The sequence below is a fragment of the Haliotis cracherodii genome, unplaced genomic scaffold (assembly GCF_022045235.1).
Source record: "Haliotis cracherodii isolate W230 unplaced genomic scaffold, xgHalCrac1.p SCAF_29, whole genome shotgun sequence".
NCBI classification, from domain to species: domain Eukaryota; kingdom Metazoa; phylum Mollusca; class Gastropoda; order Lepetellida; family Haliotidae; genus Haliotis; species Haliotis cracherodii.
In genome coordinates this window covers 2271165-2296061 of record NW_027266285.1, presented here as the reverse complement: position 1 = coordinate 2296061, position 24897 = coordinate 2271165, and the positions used below count along the sequence as shown (strand labels likewise).

The 24897-nt window shown below is 37.0% G+C and overlaps 2 protein-coding genes, 1 long non-coding RNA gene and 1 pseudogene across 4 annotated transcripts in view; 2 read left to right on the top strand and 2 right to left on the bottom strand.

Annotated features, from left to right (window-relative positions):
- LOC139473499 (chitinase-3-like protein 2) overlaps window positions 1–12480 on the bottom strand; it is a 29191-nt gene extending 16711 nt beyond the window's left edge. Inside the window, exons 1-7 of one of the 2 annotated variants that reach the window (XM_071256119.1) lie at window positions 12340–12480; window positions 10736–10813; window positions 9697–10130; window positions 9013–9137; window positions 8209–8317; window positions 2720–2899; window positions 2204–2326 (exon numbers count right to left, since the gene is read on the bottom strand). In XM_071256119.1, the coding sequence (XP_071112220.1) occupies window positions 2204–2326; window positions 2720–2899; window positions 8209–8317; window positions 9013–9137; window positions 9697–10130; window positions 10736–10799 (1035 nt within the window). In that variant the 5' untranslated portion in view covers window positions 10800–10813; window positions 12340–12480. The remainder of the gene's footprint in view (window positions 1–2203; window positions 2327–2719; window positions 2900–8208; window positions 8318–9012; window positions 9138–9696; window positions 10131–10735; window positions 10814–12339) is intronic. The other variant, XM_071256120.1, reaches the window with a different exon arrangement.
- A 1010-nt stretch (window positions 12481–13490) lies between these two features.
- On the top strand, window positions 13491–24485 carry LOC139473477 (uncharacterized). The gene is made up of 3 exons (XR_011653953.1): window positions 13491–13732; window positions 23931–23987; window positions 24310–24485. It is a non-coding gene; the product is annotated as an uncharacterized lncRNA (long non-coding RNA).
- On the top strand, window positions 15096–18339 carry LOC139473475 (uncharacterized; annotated as a pseudogene).
- On the bottom strand, window positions 18389–21397 carry LOC139473476 (uncharacterized). Its single transcript, XM_071256073.1, has one exon. It carries the CDS (start codon window positions 21221–21223, stop codon window positions 20621–20623), a length of 603 nt encoding a protein of 200 aa, XP_071112174.1. The 5' UTR covers window positions 21224–21397; the 3' UTR covers window positions 18389–20620.
- Window positions 24486–24897: the final 412 nt, after the last annotated feature.

Genomic DNA, 24897 nt, shown 5'->3' with positions numbered 1-24897 from the left:
CGTGTGGTTACATTTAGACAAATGCTTACATAAATATATAATAATGGAAAAAACTATTAAATGGAGAGAATTACCACAAGGTTTTTATTATATCAGTGATGTCAAACCAACCAAATACGGTAATCAATTGTTTCTTATCAATTTACAAAAAGAGTGTAGTTATATAGTCTGGTCTACTAGTAAAATGAACGAAGAACTTAATAAAAATGTTGAATATCGCTTTATCGATAAAAATAATGAAGAATATTTTTATTACCATTTAGACTCATCTAAAGCAATGATTGGACCCAGGTATTGGTGAGCTAGAGTCAATTTAACTTAATCTTATGACTATCGTTGAATCGCATAGTCATTTACACATAAAAAATGCTACCTGTAGTAGCAGTATAGGTATATGAATCCGGCTCCAGTGGAAGTGGTCCAGAACCCCCATCACCTATACTACTACTACTACTACTACTACTCACCAGGTGACCATAGCAAGAACAGACTAGTACAGACTATAATCCAGCCTAATCCTAATCCGTTACTAAAACAACATTAAGACTTTGGCAATGTGAGAACAAACCGGCCACGTTCACTTCTAAAAATAACCGATTTTAATCCGATTTTAACCCGGATTGTAACCAAGAGATCCGAAGATGTCGTTTATCGTTAGCAAAATTCTTGATAAGCCCCCTTTGCAATTTCTGTCATCACTCTAAAAATATTTTTTATCGGCGGAATGGCTTGTTTTCACTCTTATGTATTAGCATACATGCAGGTAAACTCGATTAAGCGTTACGTAATTGAGATACGATGACATGCATCAACGAAGTCAGCAACCACCCGGTCCAGTTACGACAATGGTGAAGGGCGAAACGGGATTCGAATCTACGATCATATGTTTTGTGAAAGAGAAAAAATTAGACCTCAATAATTTAATTTATCTCCAACTGAATAAACACAATCACGGACGATACAAGCATTTTCAGGCGAATTTGGAAGACCTGTAAAGTAAAACTGATTGTACGACTGATGTATTCATTATGAGATGCTGCCCAGTAAAGGGACATAGTACGTCTTTAAAACGAGGCCCGGGGATGAGGTATTGAAGCACAGTAAAGAAGGCCGGATTGGCTTACCTGTCAGATACTACAACATGGTCACCAGTCACGGTCAAGTTCTTTATTTGTTAAAAGAAGATTCGAAGTTCAGTTCTCAGCTCGGTTTAAGAAGGGCGTGTACGGCTCCATGGGAAAAAGCGAGGTATGATAAGTACTCATGGAAACCACTTGATCTGCATAATTTTAGAAATCCAACTTTCATAACGATATTTCAGAAATCAGATGTGTCCATAATAATGTGAGTAAAATTTATTTTTTAAATCTCAATATTTGAATGTTTTTGATTAATTTTAAACAGAATCAAATGTATATTTAACAGAATCAAAAGGCTGGTTTTAGAGTTATACGAAAAGCTAATTTGTACATGAGCGAATGCTTGATCCAAGCTGAATTTGAAGGAGATGTATAAGTACAATAACTTGGTGTTAATCTTATCATATTGGCCAACAAGTATCGTTGTCATGCCCTGACCTTGACACAGTTGAATTCATATTTACCGACGATACTATGTTAATTCAGAGGGAACTTACTTATGTTAGTATTAATAGGACGAAGCTTATTATCTGAGGGTTAAAACACATTAATTTATGTAAATAATGAATAATGCAGATTATGCTTCGTAATTGTGGGTTTGCTCACTTTTGACGCTTTGATGTCAGTTATCCTATGCATTTGTGAAATTTATTTGTGTACATTTGATACACTCTAGGAGAATCAGATATGAGTTCCTTGGGCTTGGTGGCTGTCATCATTCACATGTAACATCGGAACAGGGTGTGTTGTTAACCGTCAAGTATTTACCAACAGTTTAATTCGCGGGTATTCCTGGCGAGCTACAGTGATGTAACAGATAGTCAATAAGCCGTCTCGTCCTTTGTGAAGTCATGCGAAGTCAAACCCGTGTCTCCTCACTAATACAATAATCTCCCACAATAGACGTTTGTGAAATATTTTAGTGACCGTACCCACCGTTTTGTAGCTACCGATTCGTGAAACGATGAACACCGCGTCGAAATTACAAGTTTTGCATAACTATTTGTAGTCCAGGCAGAGAAAGTGCGATAATATCGTGAAAAGAGTAGGAGGTAAATACTCGCCTTGATGGCAACACTTTTCTCGTCATCATATCCGACCCAGGTTTCGATGGTGTAGGCGTATGGCACTTTGCGAAGGTCGTCCCAGACGTATCTAGCTTCTCCCTTTTCGAGCATCTCACACACCTATATTGAAAAGAGGGGACATTTTAGGTATTTGTGAAAATTTACTTGGCTTCACCAGAAACCTAAAACTTGAAACTAATCGAGTTACTGTCTGGTCGTATATATAATCTTCAAAGAATAGACGACGGAATATCAAAGTTTAATTCTACATTGTTATGTTTTGTTTTCAATAGCGATACCAGGTATTCGCGAAAAGGTGAGCATAGCCTGCCACACCGTTGGCATCCTGAACATGCAAGACCAAACATGTATAGAAAGATCGATGTACAATCCGAGAGATCGTGGTGTGGACATGATAGCTCAATTATTGTAACGGCGCGACACGGCTGTTGTGAGACACAATAACTAATGAATTATTACTGATGTAACAGACAGATACATATCACGCGTTACCTCATAGAACGCCACCTTCCCATGCATAAGTCTGTAGGGGCTATATTCTCCCAGTCCCGACGCATAGGCTCCGACACTCGTTTCATTGGCAATGATAAACGAAGCTCCATAGGCGGCTATTCCAACAACTATCTTCTCACGCTGGGCTCCTCGTTCGATCCAGGTGCCAACAGCCCGTTCCTATAATGTGTCAATAAACATGACTGTACTGAATGACATAGACTGCTGAGTATAATATATTTCATTGCTTACAAATTCACAATTTTGTGTAGTTGGCTTACTTCTTGGTATTTGTTTCAAAGAACAGAAACTGATAGTCAACCATTCTATAACTCCACATGGAGAACATTACCTGATACTGAAGCATTCTTTAACTAAGAACAGAAGACATTAGCTGACACTGACTCAAGAATCTGTAAATACGAACAGAAAACATTATCTGATACTCAAGCATTCTGTAACTACAAATAGAAAATACTAACTGATATGCAAGCATTCTGTAACTACAAATATAAGATGGATACGCGATAAATATAAATCGCAAATAACAATGAAGAACGAAGCGTGGTTTATTTCACAATAAAACATTGATCTATCATGACGTCATTTCTGGAGATTCGAATATGCGCTCACAACTTGATGACGTCAAATATTGGAGGACGTTATTTTGGAGAGGGAAGTGTTTAGTGAGCTATTCCCCATACATGTACCTAAGCCAGCAGATAAACGCAGTGGCCGAACGATCACATCCAAAATTCGTGATTCTATTTAGGGAGTCCTCATTATTAAAATTTGGGTAAATATTTTTAAAGCTTGTAAATTTTATCAACATCCTAACCCCCTGGATGCTAGAGGGACATATATGTCCCTCCTCTACAGCCCTCACTTTGAAGTCGAATAAAATTCAAAATACATCACCCACACAACTACACTTTACAGTTTTGAATAAAGTGTGAAATTCCCTGTTCTGTGATATCATCCACTGGCATTTTAGGCCAAGCAAAAGTACTGAACATGACCTCTGAAAATTAGGTACATCGTAAATGTCGCCATTTTTTACACATTACTAAATCACCACTCACGGCGTTATTTACAGCATGTTTTGAAATCTAAATTTCGCATATTTACTCGGAGAAATGAATTTCAAAAATAGCATATTAGTGATCACGGGTATCTGTCTTTTATGAAATCACCAATGATCATTCCAAAGCGTCTCCGATTACCCTAGAATCGTTTAGAATGTTTTGGAAAAAACGAAAACACGAACGCCGAAGTGAACTTTCCGCCATATTGGATAGTGTTTACAAAATCACGTTTCAGGTGCACCGGTTATGTAACATCAAGTATATTTCAAACTTATCTGCGATACCTACATCCTTGAATTCCTCATACATTTTAGAATCAAATGACCAGTGGTCTTTGTCACCAATACAAAGTGGCTAGATGAAATTAAGCAAAATACTTAAGGTGTGAAAACGAAGACTGTGCTCGAAAAACTGCACATGGTTGAAATGTTAACAAAGCAAAATTCAGATTTTACACAGTGTAGCATATTCTCCTATTTTGAGCTATCCATTCGTCTATTCGTTCAAGATATTGGCTCAACATTTTCAGAATATGCATGGGAAGAGAATCGTAGGAAGAATAGGGAATTTCAAATAGATGCATTGCAATGATTTGATATTTTCAACAGGGGTGTCAAAGTTACCGTTCTGGTTGACGCCATGACTGACGCAAAATCACGCACAACAACAACGGCATTTATCGGAATTTCTGACTCTTTCCGTTTGTTTCAATGAAAATTATGATAACAAATAACAGTACATAGATTGTCAGAATGTTTCTGATTACTTACATGTCACATCTATGTTTATACGATCCCTGAATCAACGAAAGTCCCCTCGTACAATCCCGCGTACTGTTGAAAGTGTACACGCCATTTTGTAAAAGTGGGTCACAGGTAGTGATGTCATACGTCAACATTGTTGTACATATTTGGTAATTTCTTTGAGGTGAAGGTCCTTGAATGAGAGTGCACACGATCACTGTATCATGCTGTTTACAGTCTCAGTTATGATGTATATTTTGCATGTCTTTTATAAAAAAAAATCACACAATTAATTTCACTTTGGATATTTGTCAATGTTCAAAATGAAATCATACGTACATATAGGCCACAACATGTATGAACGAACCTTTGATAATCTCCTGTTTGTCTGAACATTGTTTACATAACAATGTGATAGGTTTATAGTGTCGACTACATATTTCTTTCCTTTGGACAAGTGTTACAAGATGAAGTGTAAATGTACCTGCAGCATGTACGTATTTCTTGGGATGTGTAATAAGTCAATATTATAAGTTCATATAACCAATGTCCATGAATAGCCGTTTCATTTTATTTTATAACTAAAACTGAATATATTACTTTAACAAAATGGATAATATTTTTCGGTAAATATATGCACACATTCCTGAAATGTCTTGGTCTTGAATTTGTCTTTTATGTCGTTGGATACAGAGAACAGTGATATCTAACGATTCGCCAGGTGCGCGTTAGTCACAAACAATTTACGAATTATTCCTCTCGTTTTGCATTATATGATCAATGGTTACAATTTTTTTTCAATATTGTGATCACAGGATAGTAAACAGTTTACTTTATTTCTCCAGGAATTTTAAAATGTATAAAGATATAACCCATGCCAGGTACCCCGTTGGTTCACACGTATACGATTATCCTGATAATTCTATACCAAAAGAGCTTTCTTTGCATCTTTTATTGCGTAAGAAAAAATAACATAATCATGAACAAATATATGTCCAATATTGAATATAATTTTGGTTGTTTTGAAATATTCTTTTGGGAATTTCATTACGTAAGCTGATGCCAAACAGGTGCGTGTCTTGTCCAATTAAGATACACGATAAACTATCTAATTGTTTACATTGTCATAGCGACTGATTTATGACTACCATTGTCTGCAGTACATTTGACTTCAAGGGCAATTTACCCTGTAGCCATGTCTCCTTAACTTAATTGCCATTACGTTTTAGGCGCTAATCCCCGTTGTTAATCCTCACCAACATTTCATTGTATTTTGACTGTCAGTCAGCCTGGACTACCATATCACTTCCCTTTAACTACTGCTTTTATAGTATTTATTGCCCTAATTGATCATCCCATGAACTGTGTTTGTTAATCACGCCCATATGTCCAAAGCAACGTCGTTGTCTCTTTGTCTGTCCATTGTTGTTCATTACTATATATGTGCTACCATTACACAGTTACTAGGGTGTTAGTCAGGCTTGGTATTCCGAGTGCTGGCATAGGGACGACCTCGATCAGGATATGCTGCTCGTAGGAAACGCCCTGAGGTGAGCTGGAGCTCCGTTCACCTCTTGTACGCCTGAGCTGGAAAGTCTGCTCATTGCTGTGTTTGTGTTGTCAGAGCAGGTATTCCGCTCATTGTGCAATTGTTGTTTATTGTTTACATGTTGTGCATAAAGCGTTCCGGGACAGTGATGTCGATTTTGTCCTTTATTCCCCCAAGAGCTAATTCCCCGTCAACATGCACGTTGACAACATATTCAAGACATTATTTACTTGGTGAGAGCAGTCATTTTATGTTGTGTCGAAAAAGCGTCAAAGTCCGTTCCACACATCGAGATTTTCCATACCATGAACGAAAATTAGGGGAGATATATATTAATCAAATATACCAGTGTCGTCTTTTTCCGACGTTATCAAAGACATAAAACCAGCCATGACGTCAAAAGGAATCGTGTTATTTTTAGGGTATTTCATTAATTTTGGTGATAAGGCTTGTGCTCCATTAATAATGATGCAACATTAGTCAAATTACACTTACACAATCAGGAGAATGTTGGAATGTAAGGACTAAGTTATAGCTTAGATAAGGCCATCCATTTCTCTATTACCTCCTTTTTATGAAGTACGATTTCATCATTTCTTCTGGGTATATTTTATAACTAAATGTGTATAGTTTCAATATCGATATTTGTGTTGGAATAGTTTGGTTCCTCCTGAACAAAACATCACGAAAATATTTTGTCCGTTCTCACAGCTAATTCTCACCAAGTGACCCTGAGTTACAACAAAGTAGAGCTAAGCATAGCGGAGTTATGCCCCCTTTTCTTTGTACGTGTGTAACCTCTCTGTCACCTTTTGACGTCATAGAGAAAAATCAGTTTTCGTCATTTACGGCATGCTATTTTGGAATTGAATGTATGTCGTTATACATACGCATATAACTCCATTTGATATGTAGTTATGTCGTTCAGATATTAGGCAGTATTTTGTTCGCTCACAGTTTCCGTAAAGCTTCTTAAAAATTGTCGCACAGTACTTTTATCGGTGTACGATAAAAAGCGGAGAAATTTACTGTTTTTCAACGCAGAATAAATTCTCGGACAACACTTAGGAGTGTCTTTTTTAAAAAACGGTTTGATATTTACAGTTAAATTTACACCATCAAATAAGAAATTTATTATTCCCACCTCTGCGTAATTTTATAGCTAGAGGTAGATCCAGTGCCGCGTGAGCGCAATTCTCGCACAACCTTCACTTTTCCGATCTTAGGAAAATGTGCGTCAGAAAAAAAACTCGGCATCCAGAGGGTTAAAAGGCTGTACATGATGTTGGTATCTCATATAAGAAATAATAGAATCGTGGTCGTTTATTTTTAAAATAAAGACATTAACCGATTGTCAAGCGTTCTGTAGCTACAACATTAACTGATACTCTTAACAATGCCCATGAACAGAATGGAAAGATATGTTCAATCTTGAAACATTTTATAATCTCTTTTGTTATCGTTTCCGATTTCAGTTATGTGGAAGTGCGTTCCGTTACGAAGTGTTTATGAAACCTACATGCCACTCTTTCGGACTACCGTTCTTTAGTGAGTGAGTGAGTATGGTTTTACGCCGCTTTTAGCAATATTCCAGCAATATCACGGCGGGGGACACCAGAAATGGGCCTACCGATATATTACAAATCATATATTGAGAAATAGTTAGACAACAGCACCCCAACATGAACAAAGTGTTGAGAAACAAGACATGTGGTTCACGTTGCGCCACGTTAGAATTTCTTTTAGATCTGTGCGGTTTTTAGATCTTCATGAGAAATTATACATACCAACAACTTAATCAATTCATGAATTTAGTTTTTTCCTATTCATTGTCTCGCATGTGAAAATAGTCATCGGAATGTAATTAGGTTATATAACTTGCCTGCATCTATCCCCCTTTCATTTCTAATCAGTTATGAACTAGCTCTAATTGATGGGTCTTGGATGAAATCACCACATTAAGTGTGGGTAACTTTGGTTTAATATCACCACGAACAGTAGCTTATTTATATCACGGCGTGCCAGCTTGATGGGGTAGGAAGGCCCAAAGCGATGCGGGTCATAGAGGTTTCTGACACACCTAAGGGGCGCAACTCTACACAACGAACTTACCACATTAAGGTCGTCCCCTTTCCGTGAGTAGAGCGGGGCGTTGAAGCTCAAGACGTGGTGCCAGATATGCTGGAAGTTAAACGCCATTATGTTGATGACGTCAACAAGGCTGTAAAAAATGTTTACGTTTAATCTTGATGTACATGGACCTTGTTTATCCAGAACATTCCATTTTCTGGACGTTGTTACAGAAAATTTGGCCAACTACAATAATCGTCGAACCAATGAAGAAATCAAAGTGTCTGAAGTATCGCAACATTATAGTTATTGTACCGCGTGTCAGATTAATGTGGGACGATAGCCCAAAGTCATACAGGTCTTGAGCGTTTAACATAGTAATATCCCCTCCACCCAAAGGTCGCGAACACTATCACTAACACCAACAATACCCACAGGGAAATGATCTTTGCAAAGCTGTGTTGTTTGACTTTAAGTTTGGAGGCAGGTGGCATTTTATGGCGTGAATATTTCTGACATGTGCCATATTAACTAATCGATTACCCCGCAGTATTGTCCTTGTAAAGAGGTTGTATAATTATGTAGACAGAGATCAGAAATGGGTCATGGAGTGCCCCGAAGCCGTCAGACAGGGATGAAGAAAAGATCACGTCTCGACTTTTTCAGGTAGGTAGATTGTCCGAGAATTACAACTTGGAAGTATTCCTAAATCAATACGATTCGAGTTTTAGGAAGACATATAATTGCACACTATTTAAATGGTGGCAATACTAGAACACGACAACGTTCATCAGTGTGTTTCATAAGGCACATAGTGCAGAGACGGGGATTTATAGCGACACTGACCTCGAAATCCTCTGTACCTCATAACCAGCATTCATCACGTCGACGTCCACAGAGGCGGCCATTGACAGCAGCAACATCTTTCTGCCTGTCTCCTCTGCCTCTTTTTCGAAGGCAGTCCGGAGTTCCTTTCAGAAACCATAGAAACAAAGCATGGTTGAATTCATACTCTCAGCCACATCTATGCAAACATATGTGAAATCTAGTTTCAATTTCCATAACAGATGCATGTTTAACCCTGTGTCAAACCTAAATATAGAGAGATATTCCAATCTCTTTTCTTGGTTCTATGGACACATAGATTGATCATTCAGCTACATAGTTTAATTTAGCGTGTTGTAACCTATCAATCTTACACAGAAGGCTTTACACTTCAGAAGTAGATATATGCGTGTTTGTAAGATATCGCTGCTGAGTAGAATTTGATCATGAACTGAGCCTTACCACTGAATTTTAGCCTATTTATCATAATAGTTGACAGCGAATTCTAATCTACCAATATCTCATCTACTAATCCAATATCTCATCATAAACTGATATCGTCATTCTGATGCTTAAGACAGCTCCCTCCAGAAACAATAGGGCCATAGCGATGGATGTCGTTATGTGTTAACGTGAACAACAGGCAGTTGGTTTTGATAGGTTGGGATAATTTGGAGACAAATCACTTATGCTTAGTAAACCTACCAATAACAGCATTGTAAAATTAGTTTTAGTTTCGGGGGGTTCCCCAGGGTACTCCCAAAAGACGTCCAGCCCATCGAAGTCCCATAGTCTCAGAAACGCCACACAGTTATTCGCAAACTTCCGCATCCTTTCCATTGTCTCAACAACTTCACCGAATCCACTATTTGTTTCACCCAGGACTGACAGCAAAGTGACCAGGCCAGGATGGTCTTTCTTCAAGTTATTAAACTGTACATAATATCCCACTGTCCCATTTTCCCCTACCTCGAAACCAGAAGGAAGAAGGTCAAGGGATTCTGTGTTGATTTCAACGGAATAATAAATGATATGTGAACACAGTCTAGCGTCAATGTCCTTTATGTAGAATCTGCCCGCCGGCACAAGAACTTCTCGGCACCAGCTTCTGAAATAGCATACCCTCTTGAAAGAAGATGCTGAAAGAAAACGATTTGAAATTCATTATGTTTATCTCATAAAATAAGGTTTGGTAATGTTATACAATGATGTATCTACCACTACAGACAACACACAACGGCGTCTTTGATTTTCTTACCCCTTTGTATGCGATTGGAATACAAACGTGCTGTGCGGGGAGGAACTAAGAACTCAAGCGGATGAGTTGGCGACGCCGCCTTTGAAGTATGCAATCAATATATTAGCCATCCGTTTAAATGTGGAAGAAAAGCCAATAATGATGCAGATCAGATGTGTTAGTGAAACTATAGAGCACAGACATTGTCCTGCTACCCCTGCCAACAGACGGAGATGAACATATACTCTAGGTAGCGCGCAAGTATCGTGCATGCAGAACTAGTCATAACTTGAATTAGTTTACCATACAAATACAAAATAATCGTTGTGTCAAACGTGAACGTAAAGGCGGTTTCATAAATGCAGCTAGAAGTTCGCGTGTTCTATTGTAACAGAAACCATGTTTCATCTAAAATACATGTTTCTTCAAACAACGCCAAGTCATCTGGCAAAACGTATTGTTAAAGAGTTGGTAAAAATAACAATTCGTTTGTGTCCTTCTACATACCTGATGTGACCCAGCCCCATAGCAACGAATATGCTAGGCAGAAGAGTAGCCCTTGAACCAACATGGATACGACAGGAACTGAAAACAAACGAAACATGGTCAAACAATATTTTGTTTCGTATTGAAAACATCTTAATGAAGTTGCATATCGTGCGAGTATCTGTCCTCATTAACCCATTTAACATGGTTTAGAAAACGTATGAAACACCAGTTGCTTAACGTGTATCGGTACTGTCAAAACCGACGAAGCGTATGTATAAAAATCATAAAAAAGCACAAAAAAAACATACGTCACAATCATGGATGACATGCACTCTTATCAAAATTCCTAATTGTCTTCATTGCTGTTCCGACTGTTTCGTGTGTTCATATACAACCGGTATGTGCTAGAAATAAAATATATGACTATCTTATTAAATCATATGACTAGCAATGGAATTCTGTATTTGTTAATCCATCATCAAATTCGTTCCACATAATAATGTATTTGAAGAAGAGCAAAATCGGTCACCTCCCCTCTCCCCAAACCTTTTCAACACTATGACACTCTCTTAGATATTGATATTTTTCTTCCGTTTGAAAACACCATGGAATAAATAATAAACATTTTTTTGTAAAGGATGGCAATGTTTTCGTTTCGCATACAGCCATCGACACCGACAACATGCTCAAACATGGCAACAATCTGTTCATTAACAAGTAAAGAATTCAAGCAAAGACATTGCTGTTGACAGAGGCCTATCACTGGGATGAGATACAAACACTGTCTTTGTTGGTATCAGCAGGAAAGTCAGTTCGACGTCTTGCTTGATCCTGTCTATAATTGATTGTAAATTAGCACAGGTATTTGCAGATGATGGTCTAGGTTATCTCCCGTTACGTCGAAAGATCGTCAATACCCATTGTAACGGTTCTGGCTTTGGGTAGCGAATTGGGGATCACTCCCAAGACCAGCAACCACACAGTTCTAATTATTTAATTTTCAAGAATAATTTCACAATTACGAATTGCACAATAACATTTATTAAATTACAAGAATATAATTATTCTTTTCAGTAATTAATTCAGTAGGAAGATGTACAATAAATATAAAATACTTGAATGTCAACTCACATATCTCGGCTCGAACCGGCTTTCACACTCGTATCAGAAAATCTACAACCGATCAAACTGTCAACAAAGCGACGTCATACCGGAAGTAGTCTCTCGCACGAGGATACGGTCGGTGGAACGTGGGGAAATTGCACTCCACCAGTGACAGAGGTTATTTTACTTCGTGTCACGGCTATGTAGTAATATACAATGCATTTAGATGGACTAGATGCACTTTTGTAGCCATACAAGGCTGATTTAAGCCATTATGCAACAAGAAGTAGTTTCGTGGAACAGACTCACGAATATAGGTGACGTCACGCGAACTATCACGTTGCCAAATCGAAACAGGTGATTTAGAATGTGTTCACATTTTGTTTTTGCACATTAAACAAACAGTCAGTAAGATCTGTGGTGATATACGTTAATTCATGTAGCAATAACGTATATCCAGTGTTGGCTGAAGAGCGCGTTTTTGCGTCTTGGACGCACAAAAATAAGTTTGAACGCACCTGCGTAACATGTGTGGGTCTCGTGGACGCAGTGACTGGGGCTATATTAATTTCATATCGAATTGACACTGTTATCGTAAATCAAAGACGTACGTCTTTGCGTAAAGGTATTTGTTGCCAAACAAGACAGCGAAGCATGTTGATTCACACTTCCGTTTGCTAAACCAAACCAGTTTCATTATTCTCTCATTTTTTATGACAAATACCCAAACCGGTTGCTTGACCTATATCTATTGTCGGTTTTGCATGTATTAATTTTCGGTATGGTCCGTAGCTTTGCTTCAGCCAATCAGGTGCCACATATTAAGCAAGTCGGATATAGTCGTAATTAATTTAGCTTGCTGATTGGTCGAAAATATCCTGACCTTGTGTCAAGGCACATCAAGGGTATACTTCAGAACGTGGTAACAGTGACCCGCGAAATCGAGCGACCGTGTAGGATGATACGCTATGTTATCGCGGTAGTTAATTTATAATGGATCGTAGTGGGGCACGCTTACAAACTTATTAAATATGTGATTCACAAAATGTTTGTTGTTAATTGGATTGATTGATGCTGATTTTCTTTACCGAGTTCGGTAAACAAAGTACCTGTCATTGCCCAGCTAACACACGACGTTGTCACAACGTTGTGGAAAGGTTGTGGATTGGTAACGTCGTGATATTACGTTGTCACAACGTTGTTATAACGTCAACGTGCAACGTTATTTCACAACGTTATAACAACGTTGCACATTTACGTTGTGAAAACGTTGTGCATTGGACATCACACAACGTTTTGTAGCTACGTTTCTGAAACGTCGGTGAAACGTTATAGAGTTTGCTTCTCGATAGTCATAAAGGAATAGAACTGCTTTATCAAAATCAACATGAATTTGTCAGAATACCAAGGCAGTAATGCATTACCTTTCTATATATTCGGCATTTAAATTTTCATCTCTTAATACTAAAATTTCCAGAACGTAATTGCGTATCTCTATGACAACGTTACTCCACAACGTAACAACAACGTTGTAAATTAACGTTGTGATAACGTTGTGCTTTGGACATTACAACACTTTTTGTAAATGATGTTTAGGAAACCACTTGTAGACCTACCATCTCTTAGTTTTATTCTTTTTAAAGATATATATCTATAACGAAGTTATCTGTCTACTAAATGTTGTCACAAGCAATATTACAGTTAAAAACAATTGCGCCCATTTTTTGCGGCGTGAGAGCGACTGCGGAAAAGTTCAGCCTGTTGCCTCGTGAAGTGACGTCAGAATGACGTCACATTGTCGCGGAAGATTTGTTGTCACCAGCCATCTTAGTTCAAGCTCACTAAGAAGTCTACAACCAAGAGATTGTGCAGCAACTGGAACTGGACAGATGATCTGTGAATTCGGATGAGGTAAGTTAATTTTTGAGAAGCAGCCTCCGCTTGTTGATATGTTTCTGTACAGGCGGATCGTCAAATGATTAAATGTATCGTATTATTCAGCAGTGGCAGGGTTTAGAATGAAGTTTGCCGGTCACTTTCACTGAGCGTCAGTGACGATATTAATATTTGATACACAGAACATAATGTATATAGAGGCGAAGGAGGCCCAAGACATTTTCCCATGTTATTATTTTATGGATACCAAGGGTAATTACCAAGGGCAAGCAGTAGATATGTTTGACCAGAATTCAGTCTGGCGGCGTTTTGTGGCCGTCATATTATGTTCGGGTTTCGATCGTAAACGTGTAGGTCTGTAAATAGGCCTAACTTTTGCATCGCCTACTGACCACTGACAGTTATCGCCATTTCTTCCGTGTTATTTCGGAAATCATTACTATTCAAAGTTTACTTGTACTAATCCCTCGGACTTTGATTTTTGTGAAACAATGTGGCTCATTCAGGACATGGGAAAGGTTTAGTAGATTTCTCTTATACAGCGAAGAGAGGGAATCAAAACAATGGAAGTATTTTCAGATCGACTCTCTGTAGGCTACTAGTTATAGCCTTAGTCTTAATGCGCTCAATGATGTTATGAAAAGTTGTATTTTCGGGAAGAGATAGAAACATACTTGTTGTTTCCGAAAAGGCCTGATTAGCACAGACTGAAGTAGCCTAAATGTGGACCATCAGGTTGTTGGTGCTGACTATACATTTTATTTTAGCAAGGCTCTTATCATGGTGTAATTTTATTATTTGCAAAAAAAGAATCAATTCATCATTTTCCGATAACTAGATATATGTCCGACTCCCTTCTAATGAAAACGAGCAATAGTAAAACGAGTCTCTCGTCGCGCGCTATAACGGGGTGTTTGCGGTATTGTCATATTGGTGATGATAAGCTAGTCGATAGTTAAAAGTAAAATATCACCATATATTGTCAGTGAGTTGGTCATCGTTTGTTGATTATTAAGGTGAGATAGGTGTAGCCAATGTGCACCAATGAAAAATACAATGGAATTGATAGCAACCCTATTCGTTCGGTTTTCGATCTCCATATGTTGCCACGTATAGGCTACCATACTAGGTCTACAGAATTATATATAACGATATTAAACTGTATTATGTTAATAGACGTAGTAACAAATAAATTTAAATAAATATTTACTGAGCTGTTTCAACTTCGTCTGGTATTGTATAAGCTATTGCATTTTGTTAATTTTCCCATGTTTTCTAGATCTATCTTTGTAAATATTACAACATAGATTCTATATAATGGCAAACATTCCTGGAGTTGCGCCCCCTTGCCCGCTTGGCGGCGCTGCGGTAGTTACGGTCCCACATTCATCGTTGTATCCGCGGGAATATAAAAACTTCAGTCGACATTGACCCACTTGCTTTTCTGTAAACAGCCGGTAGTACTTGAAGGCCTATTTCTATCATGAATTACGGAAGCTGGAAGTTGCCCGAACTGAAGACTCAGCTCAAAGCACGAGGTGCTCGAGTGTCAGGACGAAAAATTGATCTGATAGAACGGTAAGTTTCTAATATTGCTATTCCTCGGCATTTCTTACTGAGCATTTATTTTATAAGATTGTAACAGTAATTATTCCCCATTTTGTCACATTACACAGTGCAATATTGGTATCATCGTCATTGGTAGAACAAATGTTTAGTTTAGACAACTGAGATCGCTTAACAAATAACGTAAGCATCGAGGCGATAATGCCGACAACATAAGTGCTTCAGTTTTCGTTCACGTAAACAAAATGCCCCCGTTTAAGGACGCTTTGCGATGCACTGACAAGGGATAGAGCGGTAACCACGGATCTTGTACGGAAGGTAAATGTCAGTCACAATAATTTATTCTTCGAATTAATGACTCACTGGCAGTGTACACAATATAACACCCTTTTACATGAGGTTGGGATAACTTCCGGTTTCATAGATTCTATAATTATTTGGGCAATTATTCAATAATACATCGTTCTTCGATACATATAAATATACATAGTGAATTTAAGCAGATACTATTTTGGAAGCGGTCTAAGGACTGCATCGCATTTTAATTAACATTTTTAATTAGGACTGAAACGATACATTGGTGCACTGGTGCATCAAGTTTTCATGCATGATACACATTACTTTTTTACACTTGCTAAATTAAGTTTCTTACTACTTGTTTTATGACACCCAAGTGTCAGTCAAATACTGCAAATATTATGTAATTAGCATTTCAAATTCACAACTAGAAATTTCCTTTTGAACATGCTCTGAAATATTTAGTCAAGAAGTTTCCACACAATTTGACATAAAAAGGTGACCTTATGTACTGTGATGTGATCTCCCTGTATCTTTTCACCTAGAACATTTATTTCATCCTCAAGTGTGAAAGGTTCACACATTTATTATTTCATCCACAAGTGTGAAAGGTTTCACACATTTATCATTTCATCCACAAGTGTGAAAGGTTTCACACATTTATTATTTCTTCACAAGTGTGAAAGGTTTCACACATTTATTATTTCATCCACAAGTGTGAAAGGTTCACACATTTATTATTTCTTCACAAGTATGATGGGTCCAAACTTTGATGTGCATAACAGCGTTTTTATTTCTAATATTAAAATTAGATGTAATGAAGCTTTTGAATGGTAGTCTAACAGAGTAATCGTTAGACATCGGTTCGATTCCGGTCGAAGGCAAACACATCGAGAATCCTTATTCACTGCATGTATTTATATTTTGTGACACAATGTCTTATTCTTGTGTTAACATTAATATCCATATTATTATATGTTGTTTGTTTTCTAACAAAAAATTATATACAATTACTGAAATACAAGTAAAGATATTATTACTGTTTTAGTACTGATAATGCAGAGATGGCTTAAGCTTCCTTACTGACAGAAATACTGATTTGTTGACTTTGGAGTTACAGGGATCTGTTCTTAAAATAATTGTACTTTTTGACAAAATGGACACTATGACATTTGTGTACTCCAAAAATAATTTAATAGTCCATATATTTTACAGTCGTTTTTTTCAATCAGGTTCTTTCTTTTACAGTTGTTTATTTCAAATGTTTTTCAGACTCGAGAGCTATGACCGAAACTGCAATTTTGGGAAAGAAACAAAACTTGAAGCCGAGTTCGAAATGACACTGCCCCCAGTCGAAACTTATAGGGATGTAAATGGTGACAGTCATCTTCCTTTTTTAGCATATGAAGCTATAAATTATTACTTACAGCCTTTTCAGAAGAAACTTGGTTCAAGTTAAAAAAATCTGTACACTAGTAGGTTTTTGAATTTTTGTTCGGTATTCAAAACCAGGTAACATGTGTTTCCTGAAGTCTGAGTGCCGTGCTGAAATGAAGAAGCATGTGACTTACAAAGTCGATATTGCAATTGATGACGATGGTTCCGTTGTGGAGGGGCAGTGTGAGTGTGCTGCAGGCCAGGGTCCATCAGGACATTGCAAACATATTTGTGCAGTGTTATAATATAATGCTATGCACAAGTTTTCAACAACTGGCGATGTTTTAACTGAAGAAACATGTACTCAAAGATTGCAAACCTTTCATAAAAGTAAACCCTATAAAGGCAGTCCCATAAAGGCGACTGACCTTGATTTATGCAACAGTGAACTGAATGTTATATTTGACCCACGACCAGTTCAGTATCGCAAAGTGCCAAATTACCCTGACTTTTTTCGCAATGTTTGGTTAAACCACCCTAGTGTCAATACATTTCCAGTTTCTCAAATGTTTCCTCCAGCAAATCCATTTGCTGTTAATCATGATCATGATTATCTTAAGTTATCTTTAGCTGACCAATACCTGAAATCCCAGAATATATCAGAAATATCAGATATGGATAAAACCAACCTTGAAATAATAACCCGTAAACAGTCTAAGAGCGAGGAATGGAAAACTGAACACACAAAGAGAATTTCTTCTTCCAATTTTGGAAAAATTTGTTTGGCAACAGACAAAACTGATTTTCATAAACTTGCTAGATCAATGACTAAGCCTTTCGAGGACATTCAAAGTCCACCACCTAGACATGGCAGAAAATATGAAAAGGTGGCAATAAAAGCTTTTGAAAGGTCAAGTGGTTTCAAAACCTCACCATGTGGCATGTTTGTGTCAGATGTTCATCCATTTCTCGCAGCTTCACCAGATTCACTTCTCGGTGATGATACTACCATTGAAGTGAAATGTCCATTTGCATCTAAAGACCGTCTAATCTCAGAGATAACTGTTCCCTATTTGAAGGTATCTGAGGGAAAACTTACCCTTGACAAAAGCAAGCCATATTTCTTTCAAGTGCAAGGGCAGCTCTACTGTACTGGTAGAAAACAGTGCATTATTATTGTATACACGATGAAGGATTTGAAATATTTTACTGTATCCCGAGATGATCATTTCATTGAATCTATGGTTGAAAAACTTGTGGCATTTTATGACACCTTTTTCAAAAAGGCACTTCTTGACAAATTCTATTTCAGAGATTATGACAGATATTCCTGGTAAATTTCAGATGCTGAAACTCATGTGTCAATGGTCATGAGCCCTATAAACAAGAACGACAGAATTGTAGTCTCAATGTTTTATGCTGAACATATTATATACTGCATATATGGACATTCACAAACAATAAGTTATGAAAAAACTTGCAGGGTTCCATTTAAGGATGAAATTTCAACAGATGCATGTTGACATGAAAAGAGTTGCATCAGACAAAACCAGGTTGAACTCACTTGTGTAAATAAATACAACCATGACAATCTCAGATGTCTATTAAGACATTTAGTACTTACTGTTACAGTACTATGTGACAATGGCAACCATCTTTTAATCACTCCAGTAGTTAATAGTTGGATAATCTAAATATCACAACATACACACTGGTCCCATACATGGATGCATTCACTAGTCTAAATAAATACAATCTCTGATGTCACAGTTAGTACTTACTGTTACAGTACTATATGACCAGGCACCTCATTATCAACTACTTCAAAGAATAAATGGTCTGTAAAAAAAATTAATCTAAATATGTATGTGAATCATTAATTGCCTGTTTTCAAATTTGATGTGATGCTATAATCAACTGACATTAATGAAGGCTCTGTCCAGGAGGTTGAAGTCACCCCCACCGTGTGACACATAATCCTATCATAATCAATGTAACTATCCTCAACCAGTGTTTTAAGCCAGCTCATTGCTGACTGGCTAGTATTGAGCACAACCACCAGTGGCTTATTAATGACATAAATCCTGCTGGTGTATCGTGCAGGAAGCAGAGGTGCTGTAAGTCCCCATGATCCCCGGCGAGGTGGCCTAGCTTTGGTTTCTGGTGGCCTATAACCCATGTTTTAAAACTGTATAAATTATATTGTTATGTCCAAATGTGTATTTAAAATTGTTTTTAAATATACCTTTGCATTCATGAGTAAATTGTGTACATCAACTTGGTCTCGTCGCTATATGGCTGAAATAGTATTGATGTGACATTAACTTTTAACTCACTTTGTGACGATGGCAACCATCTGTTAATTACTCCAGTAGTTAAATAGTTGGATAATCACAATATTTAAATATAGATGAAGCTACAGTGCAATACATAATCACAATTCAGTGTCCATACTCATAAATATCATCACTGCTTGAAGCATACTCCTTCAGCTCTGTATCTGAAGAATTACAACTGTCATGTGATTATTATCTGCAGCTGAACTGTTTGAGGGAATGATAAAAAAACATTGTCATTGACTTCTTGCTTGTCATGATTGCCTTTTATAACATCTGAGAGAGCTGAAGCAACAACACTAAGATGTGCCAGATATCTGGACCGGTCTAGCTGCTGCCGGTATCATATGAAACAAGAATACACAGCCATGGGACGCATTAGAATGTTGTCCTCATTACAGCCACAATGCACAAAGTAACAGATTTAAACATGGTCCTCCCAACTTAGGACAATTAATTACAATTTGTTTCTCAGTAAACATGTATCTACTGAAGGATGGATATATGATCCAGAAATATACACTTCAACTTATACAGATTTTAAGTTTGTGAAATAAAAGCAACCAGTATTTGGGTTTAATCCAAATTGCTGCCATGGAAAACAGGAAAAGGCACCAGTTCGACTTGTGTTTGATACATGTGCAAAGTTTCATAATAACATATGAAACAGTTTCCGAATTATGCTCGGACAAGTAATGTGTCTCTCCCACTTTGTGGCAGGGGATAATGTAACAGTACGCAAAATGTAACAATACGCACAATACTGTCAACATTCTTAAATTCATGTTACTGATGTCATAAATTTAAAACAAATTCAGCAAGTGAGATGGGTTTAACACCACACTGAACAGGAAGTTTAGCATTATATTATCATAAGCTCTGATTGTTTGTGGCTGCATAAATGGTAAGTTTGCTTCAAACTTGCTTTTTGACCACAGTTTCCCATTCTAGTCTCAACATGATACATAATCTATAACATGTTACATTTAACTTTATCCTCATGAATATTTAGCAACAATTAATTTTAATCATGTAGCAAACGCAAATAACAGGCCCTTTTGAAAGAAATTAGAAACAAATCTCCATACCCTACGTCTGACTAACGTCCGACTGGAATGAAAGATATTTTTAATGACTTTCTAACCAATATGATTAGCAAGTAGAGGGAACAATGCACTTCTTGAAAGAACAAAGCATGAAGCAAACAGTGGTTATTTCTGTGGCTAATTTGGTTTCTGAACTGTTAAGAGGTTCAGTAAGTATTTTGAATGTTTTTGCCAGACCAATAATACGTTCAATGTGAACTCTTTTGCTTGATATTTTCCTATCAAGCATAACAGTCTTGCCAGACATACGGTTTTTCTTTGAGAAGAATGATAATTCGTGTGGATGGAAATTTGGATTTGAAATCAGAAGGACAAAAATAGTGCACTAAGTCTCGTTCTGGCCAGTTATCAAGCTCACTCCACTGTCTATACATAAAATTTACCCAGGTGATCCATACATTTAATACAGTTTTCTCTGAAATTCCAAAATGAAGACCAAGTTCAAAGTTAGTCTTATGTCGGCGCAGTTTCATAAGTGTTAAAAGCAATTGATTTTCCACACTGATAGTTATACTGTCAACTTTGCTGTACAAATAATTTAGGTGATATGCACACGGACCCAAACTTGCAAGTACAAAGGTGAAGTCTGTATAGTTTGACAGTCCTGTATAAAACAAAATTGCTGCAGCATTAAACATAATACTTTGTATTGAAAGCATTGGAAATTTGTCTGTCTGAGCTGATGTACTTTCATATTCAACCTCTGCACTATCTGCAGAACAAATGTTTAGGTCGGTATTCATGTCATCAAACTCAACATTGTCAATTATTTCCTCCCCAGCTACCTCACTGATATCACATTCAATATCACAATCTGTATCCATTGCTTTAAATGTCCTCTTTTTGTTCTCAGGCCTTTCAATGCGGGATTTCCTTAAAGGGGAAGTGTACACGCAAAAATCACTTTCTTTCTTTTTCTAAACAAAACGCAATTTTAGAAGTAGTTAGTATCTGTGTTTGAAAATATACACTCATTTTTTTTCACAGTGAAAGTAGGAAGCTCACAATAGTGTGAAAGTGATATGCCGTTATGAGGCCTTCGTTTTACGAGCGAAATAGGCCTGAGTTATCCCCCTTAGATTATGACGTAATTGGTGCCAATTCAACTAGGTCCCTGTCTATTCTCAACGCAAAAGATATCAAGGACCAGTTTGCGGTAAAACAACATGGTCTACGACACACTGCGGCGCAGTGGTGACTCAGCATAACACAATTCTGGCTGGCATCTGAGATGCTAGAATCACAAAACTGTACCTACACCACGTGAAGCGGCTCTAACAAAGCATGATGACGTCATAATGTTTATCAATTGGCACCAATGACGTCATATTGCAAGGGACATAAGCCATGGTGTTTTTGTTATGGAAATAGAACACTTGGTAAATGTGAAAAATATAAATCGTTTTAGTGCAAAAAATATGTTAATTAAATATGATGTTTTTATATTTTTGTCTATGACACTTCTATGTTAACACTTTTAATGTGGAAAAAGTACAAGAAAAAAAGGTTCATTTCCGTGTGAACTTGCCCTTTAAGCCTCCATCGGCCTCAAGTGCGTTGGCTGATTCAGTCCAGGGGAAGATTGATGGTACAGCATCTGGTTTTCTCTGTTTCCTCAGAGGTGTACACCCTGGGAAAAACAGCAGTAGATTATTATTTTCCAAACAGATATTGTGCAATCTTTTGACTACCAGTTGTGAGATAACTTTTTATGATTAGATTTAAGTTAATTTGCAGGGAAAGAAAACAATTTCTATGGGCACGCTATGTTTTGTCACATTATGAACATAATAGTGATACACATCAATACATTAGAAAAGTAAACAAACTTTTAAATTAAGGAAAATTATGATATAAATTAGCTGACAATTTAGCTGATATAGTCTCAACATTACATACATATAATGCCTGATACAGAGAAGTGTCTTCAAGTTTAACACGTACACATGACACTGTTCTGACAAATACATATCAAAAGTGAACAAACATGAACCTGTATTCTTGAATCATCTGTGCCTCATCTCTGTGGAAAACAAGCACCTGCAGGAAAATGTAACATGATGCATTAAAGGCAAAAACGTCAAATATGTGTTGACATTCCTGGTAAACATCAATTCAACAAATTAAAGAAGAAAACTAAGATGGGTTATGGTCAAACATCAATAACTTCATAAACAGGAATATAATGGTGGTAAACAGGGTTTTACCTCAATTAACTGGGTATGCACTAGATCCCCAGTAATTGATTTCAAAGGCCCTTGCATGAAATATATGAGGGTCAAACCTATACATCACCATGAGCACTGACTGGCAAAAAAATGGCTACTATAGTAAGGCAAAAATGACACATTATTTCTATCTGGGTTTAAAAAAAACAATGAAATATACTCATAGGTTCACATGCAAACACACATAACCGGGATTTCATTAGAATTAGCCAATACTTCAATTTACTCGCCTACTCTGAACTAAAATTATTGTGAAAAAAATCCCACACTTCGAAGTTTTAAGAATCTTTACTCAATTTAACTCAATGACAAAATCAAACTATCTGTGGAAATACGTGTGTCCCGCGGGACGGAACATATTCTATTTTGTCTGCGTCCATTCTTCACATTTCTGCATACTGGATACACATTTCTGAGTCACGTAAAACCCTCTTCGTAGTTTCAATGCAAGAAAATATAACAAATATAATTGGCATGCACGTTAATTAAATCTGCCAACGAATAGAAACATAACAAGTTACCCAAATATCTTACCATAACTAGTTATAGCAATGAAATCAGACGGTCTGAAGTGAGAATGACACACAACACTGTGAGGTGACGGTTTCCACATCTTGCCTTGGTTTGATTCGTCGCTCCTCCGAACAGCAATCAACCATCGTTTCTGCAACATGGGTTCTCTCGGAAACGACAAACCACCTCGATTGCAGCATCCCGGGACACAGCAGCACGTCGAAGGCATCGTAAGTACTTCGTTATAGTTGTTGGTCGTGCAAATATCTATGAACCGCATAATATACTGGAAGTACGCGCAGGACCGTAGCGTTTGGCGCCATCTATTGGCGAAGTAGTAAAGGGGCAAAACTGAGGAATGTTGGCCATTATCCTGGCATATTAATATGGAAAATATTAAGGTTAGTATTAAAAAAAATAATCACAATTTTAATTAGGATAAATACCCCAAAGTGTTAACACTTCTATTCATAATTCATATTCAACATTCATGCTTCAAATATGGGAACTATTTATTTTATTTGGCAATATATATTTTTCATTTATGTATATATTTTTCAAATAAGGTTTTAGAAACTTGGCCAACATATTCACTTGAATCACTAGTTTGTGATGTACAGCAGAGAGGTAAAGTGACTGCGTTTGAATAACTACAGTTGATCTGTTGACTGATAAAACTATTTGCCAATACTACCACTAGTTACATCATACTCTAAGTAAATGTGATTTATCTATACAGTACTGGTTTATTTAAAAATGTGATACTTTGTGGTTTCTGTTTTTCTTTTAGGTGGAGAAAACAGTATTGTGGGAGCATATTTGTTTAAAGTACATCACTGACAGAAAGGTATGTATGATGCAATAATATATACAAACATCTTCAAGAATTAAAATTTAGATGATTCTTATTTAATTATACCAAAAGTCTAAAGGGCGGGGGTATAAAGTTACACCAATGATTCAGTGCTAAAAGCTTTTCTGCTTATGTATGATCCAAGAGTATCATGGCATTACTGTCAGCGCCTTCGCACTTTCAGCAGTGTTTAACTGTTTAAAGACTGACATCAGACATCAAAATATTATTTGGGGAATGCAACCATTATTTTGTTATGTCAGAAATATGTCCCTTGCCTTGCCATTTTATAACATTTGTGTCATTTTTTATTCAGTTACCAAGGCTTAAGGAGAGACTATGGATACAGTTGAAGATCATCCCTGTGACTTTTCATTTGAGGACTGAAAAGGCTCCTCAGCCACTCATCCCAAGTTCTGACTTGTCATTTAATAAATAAATAAAGGTCACCTCAACCAGAATTCTATTGTCATTTCGTTGCTGGGAAATGGATCTTAGGACATCAGATGCATAGACTATTCTGTTTGTCACAGTGTTGCTCTAAATGCTGAATGTATGGGGTAAGGCCAAGAAAATTTAAATGTTTCAATTTGTGCAAGGCTTATTGTTTGATGGTTTTTTAATTTGCAAATTCGTGGGGAAATCAAATATCTTTTAATTGTGTTGAAACATTTGTGAACAATTTGCACATAGCCTTAAAAACTGTTTGGGAAAATAAATATATAACCAAATTGTACAATCATGTAATTTAAAACATTTAGATTTTTATCTTGGCCGTATTTCAAACTCTGCCAAAAGAGTGCATTTCATTGACTTGCTGTTTCACGGATATGGTTAAAGTGAATTCAGTTTGCAGAATGTATTGCTTGGTACCTGATGTCTTAACTAGATTGGTACAAACATT

Excerpts from the sequence above, each read along its gene's own strand:
- LOC139473476 (XM_071256073.1), bottom strand. The coding sequence starts at position 21,223 with ATGGATACAGATTGTGATATTGAATGTGATATCAGTGAGGTAGCTGGG.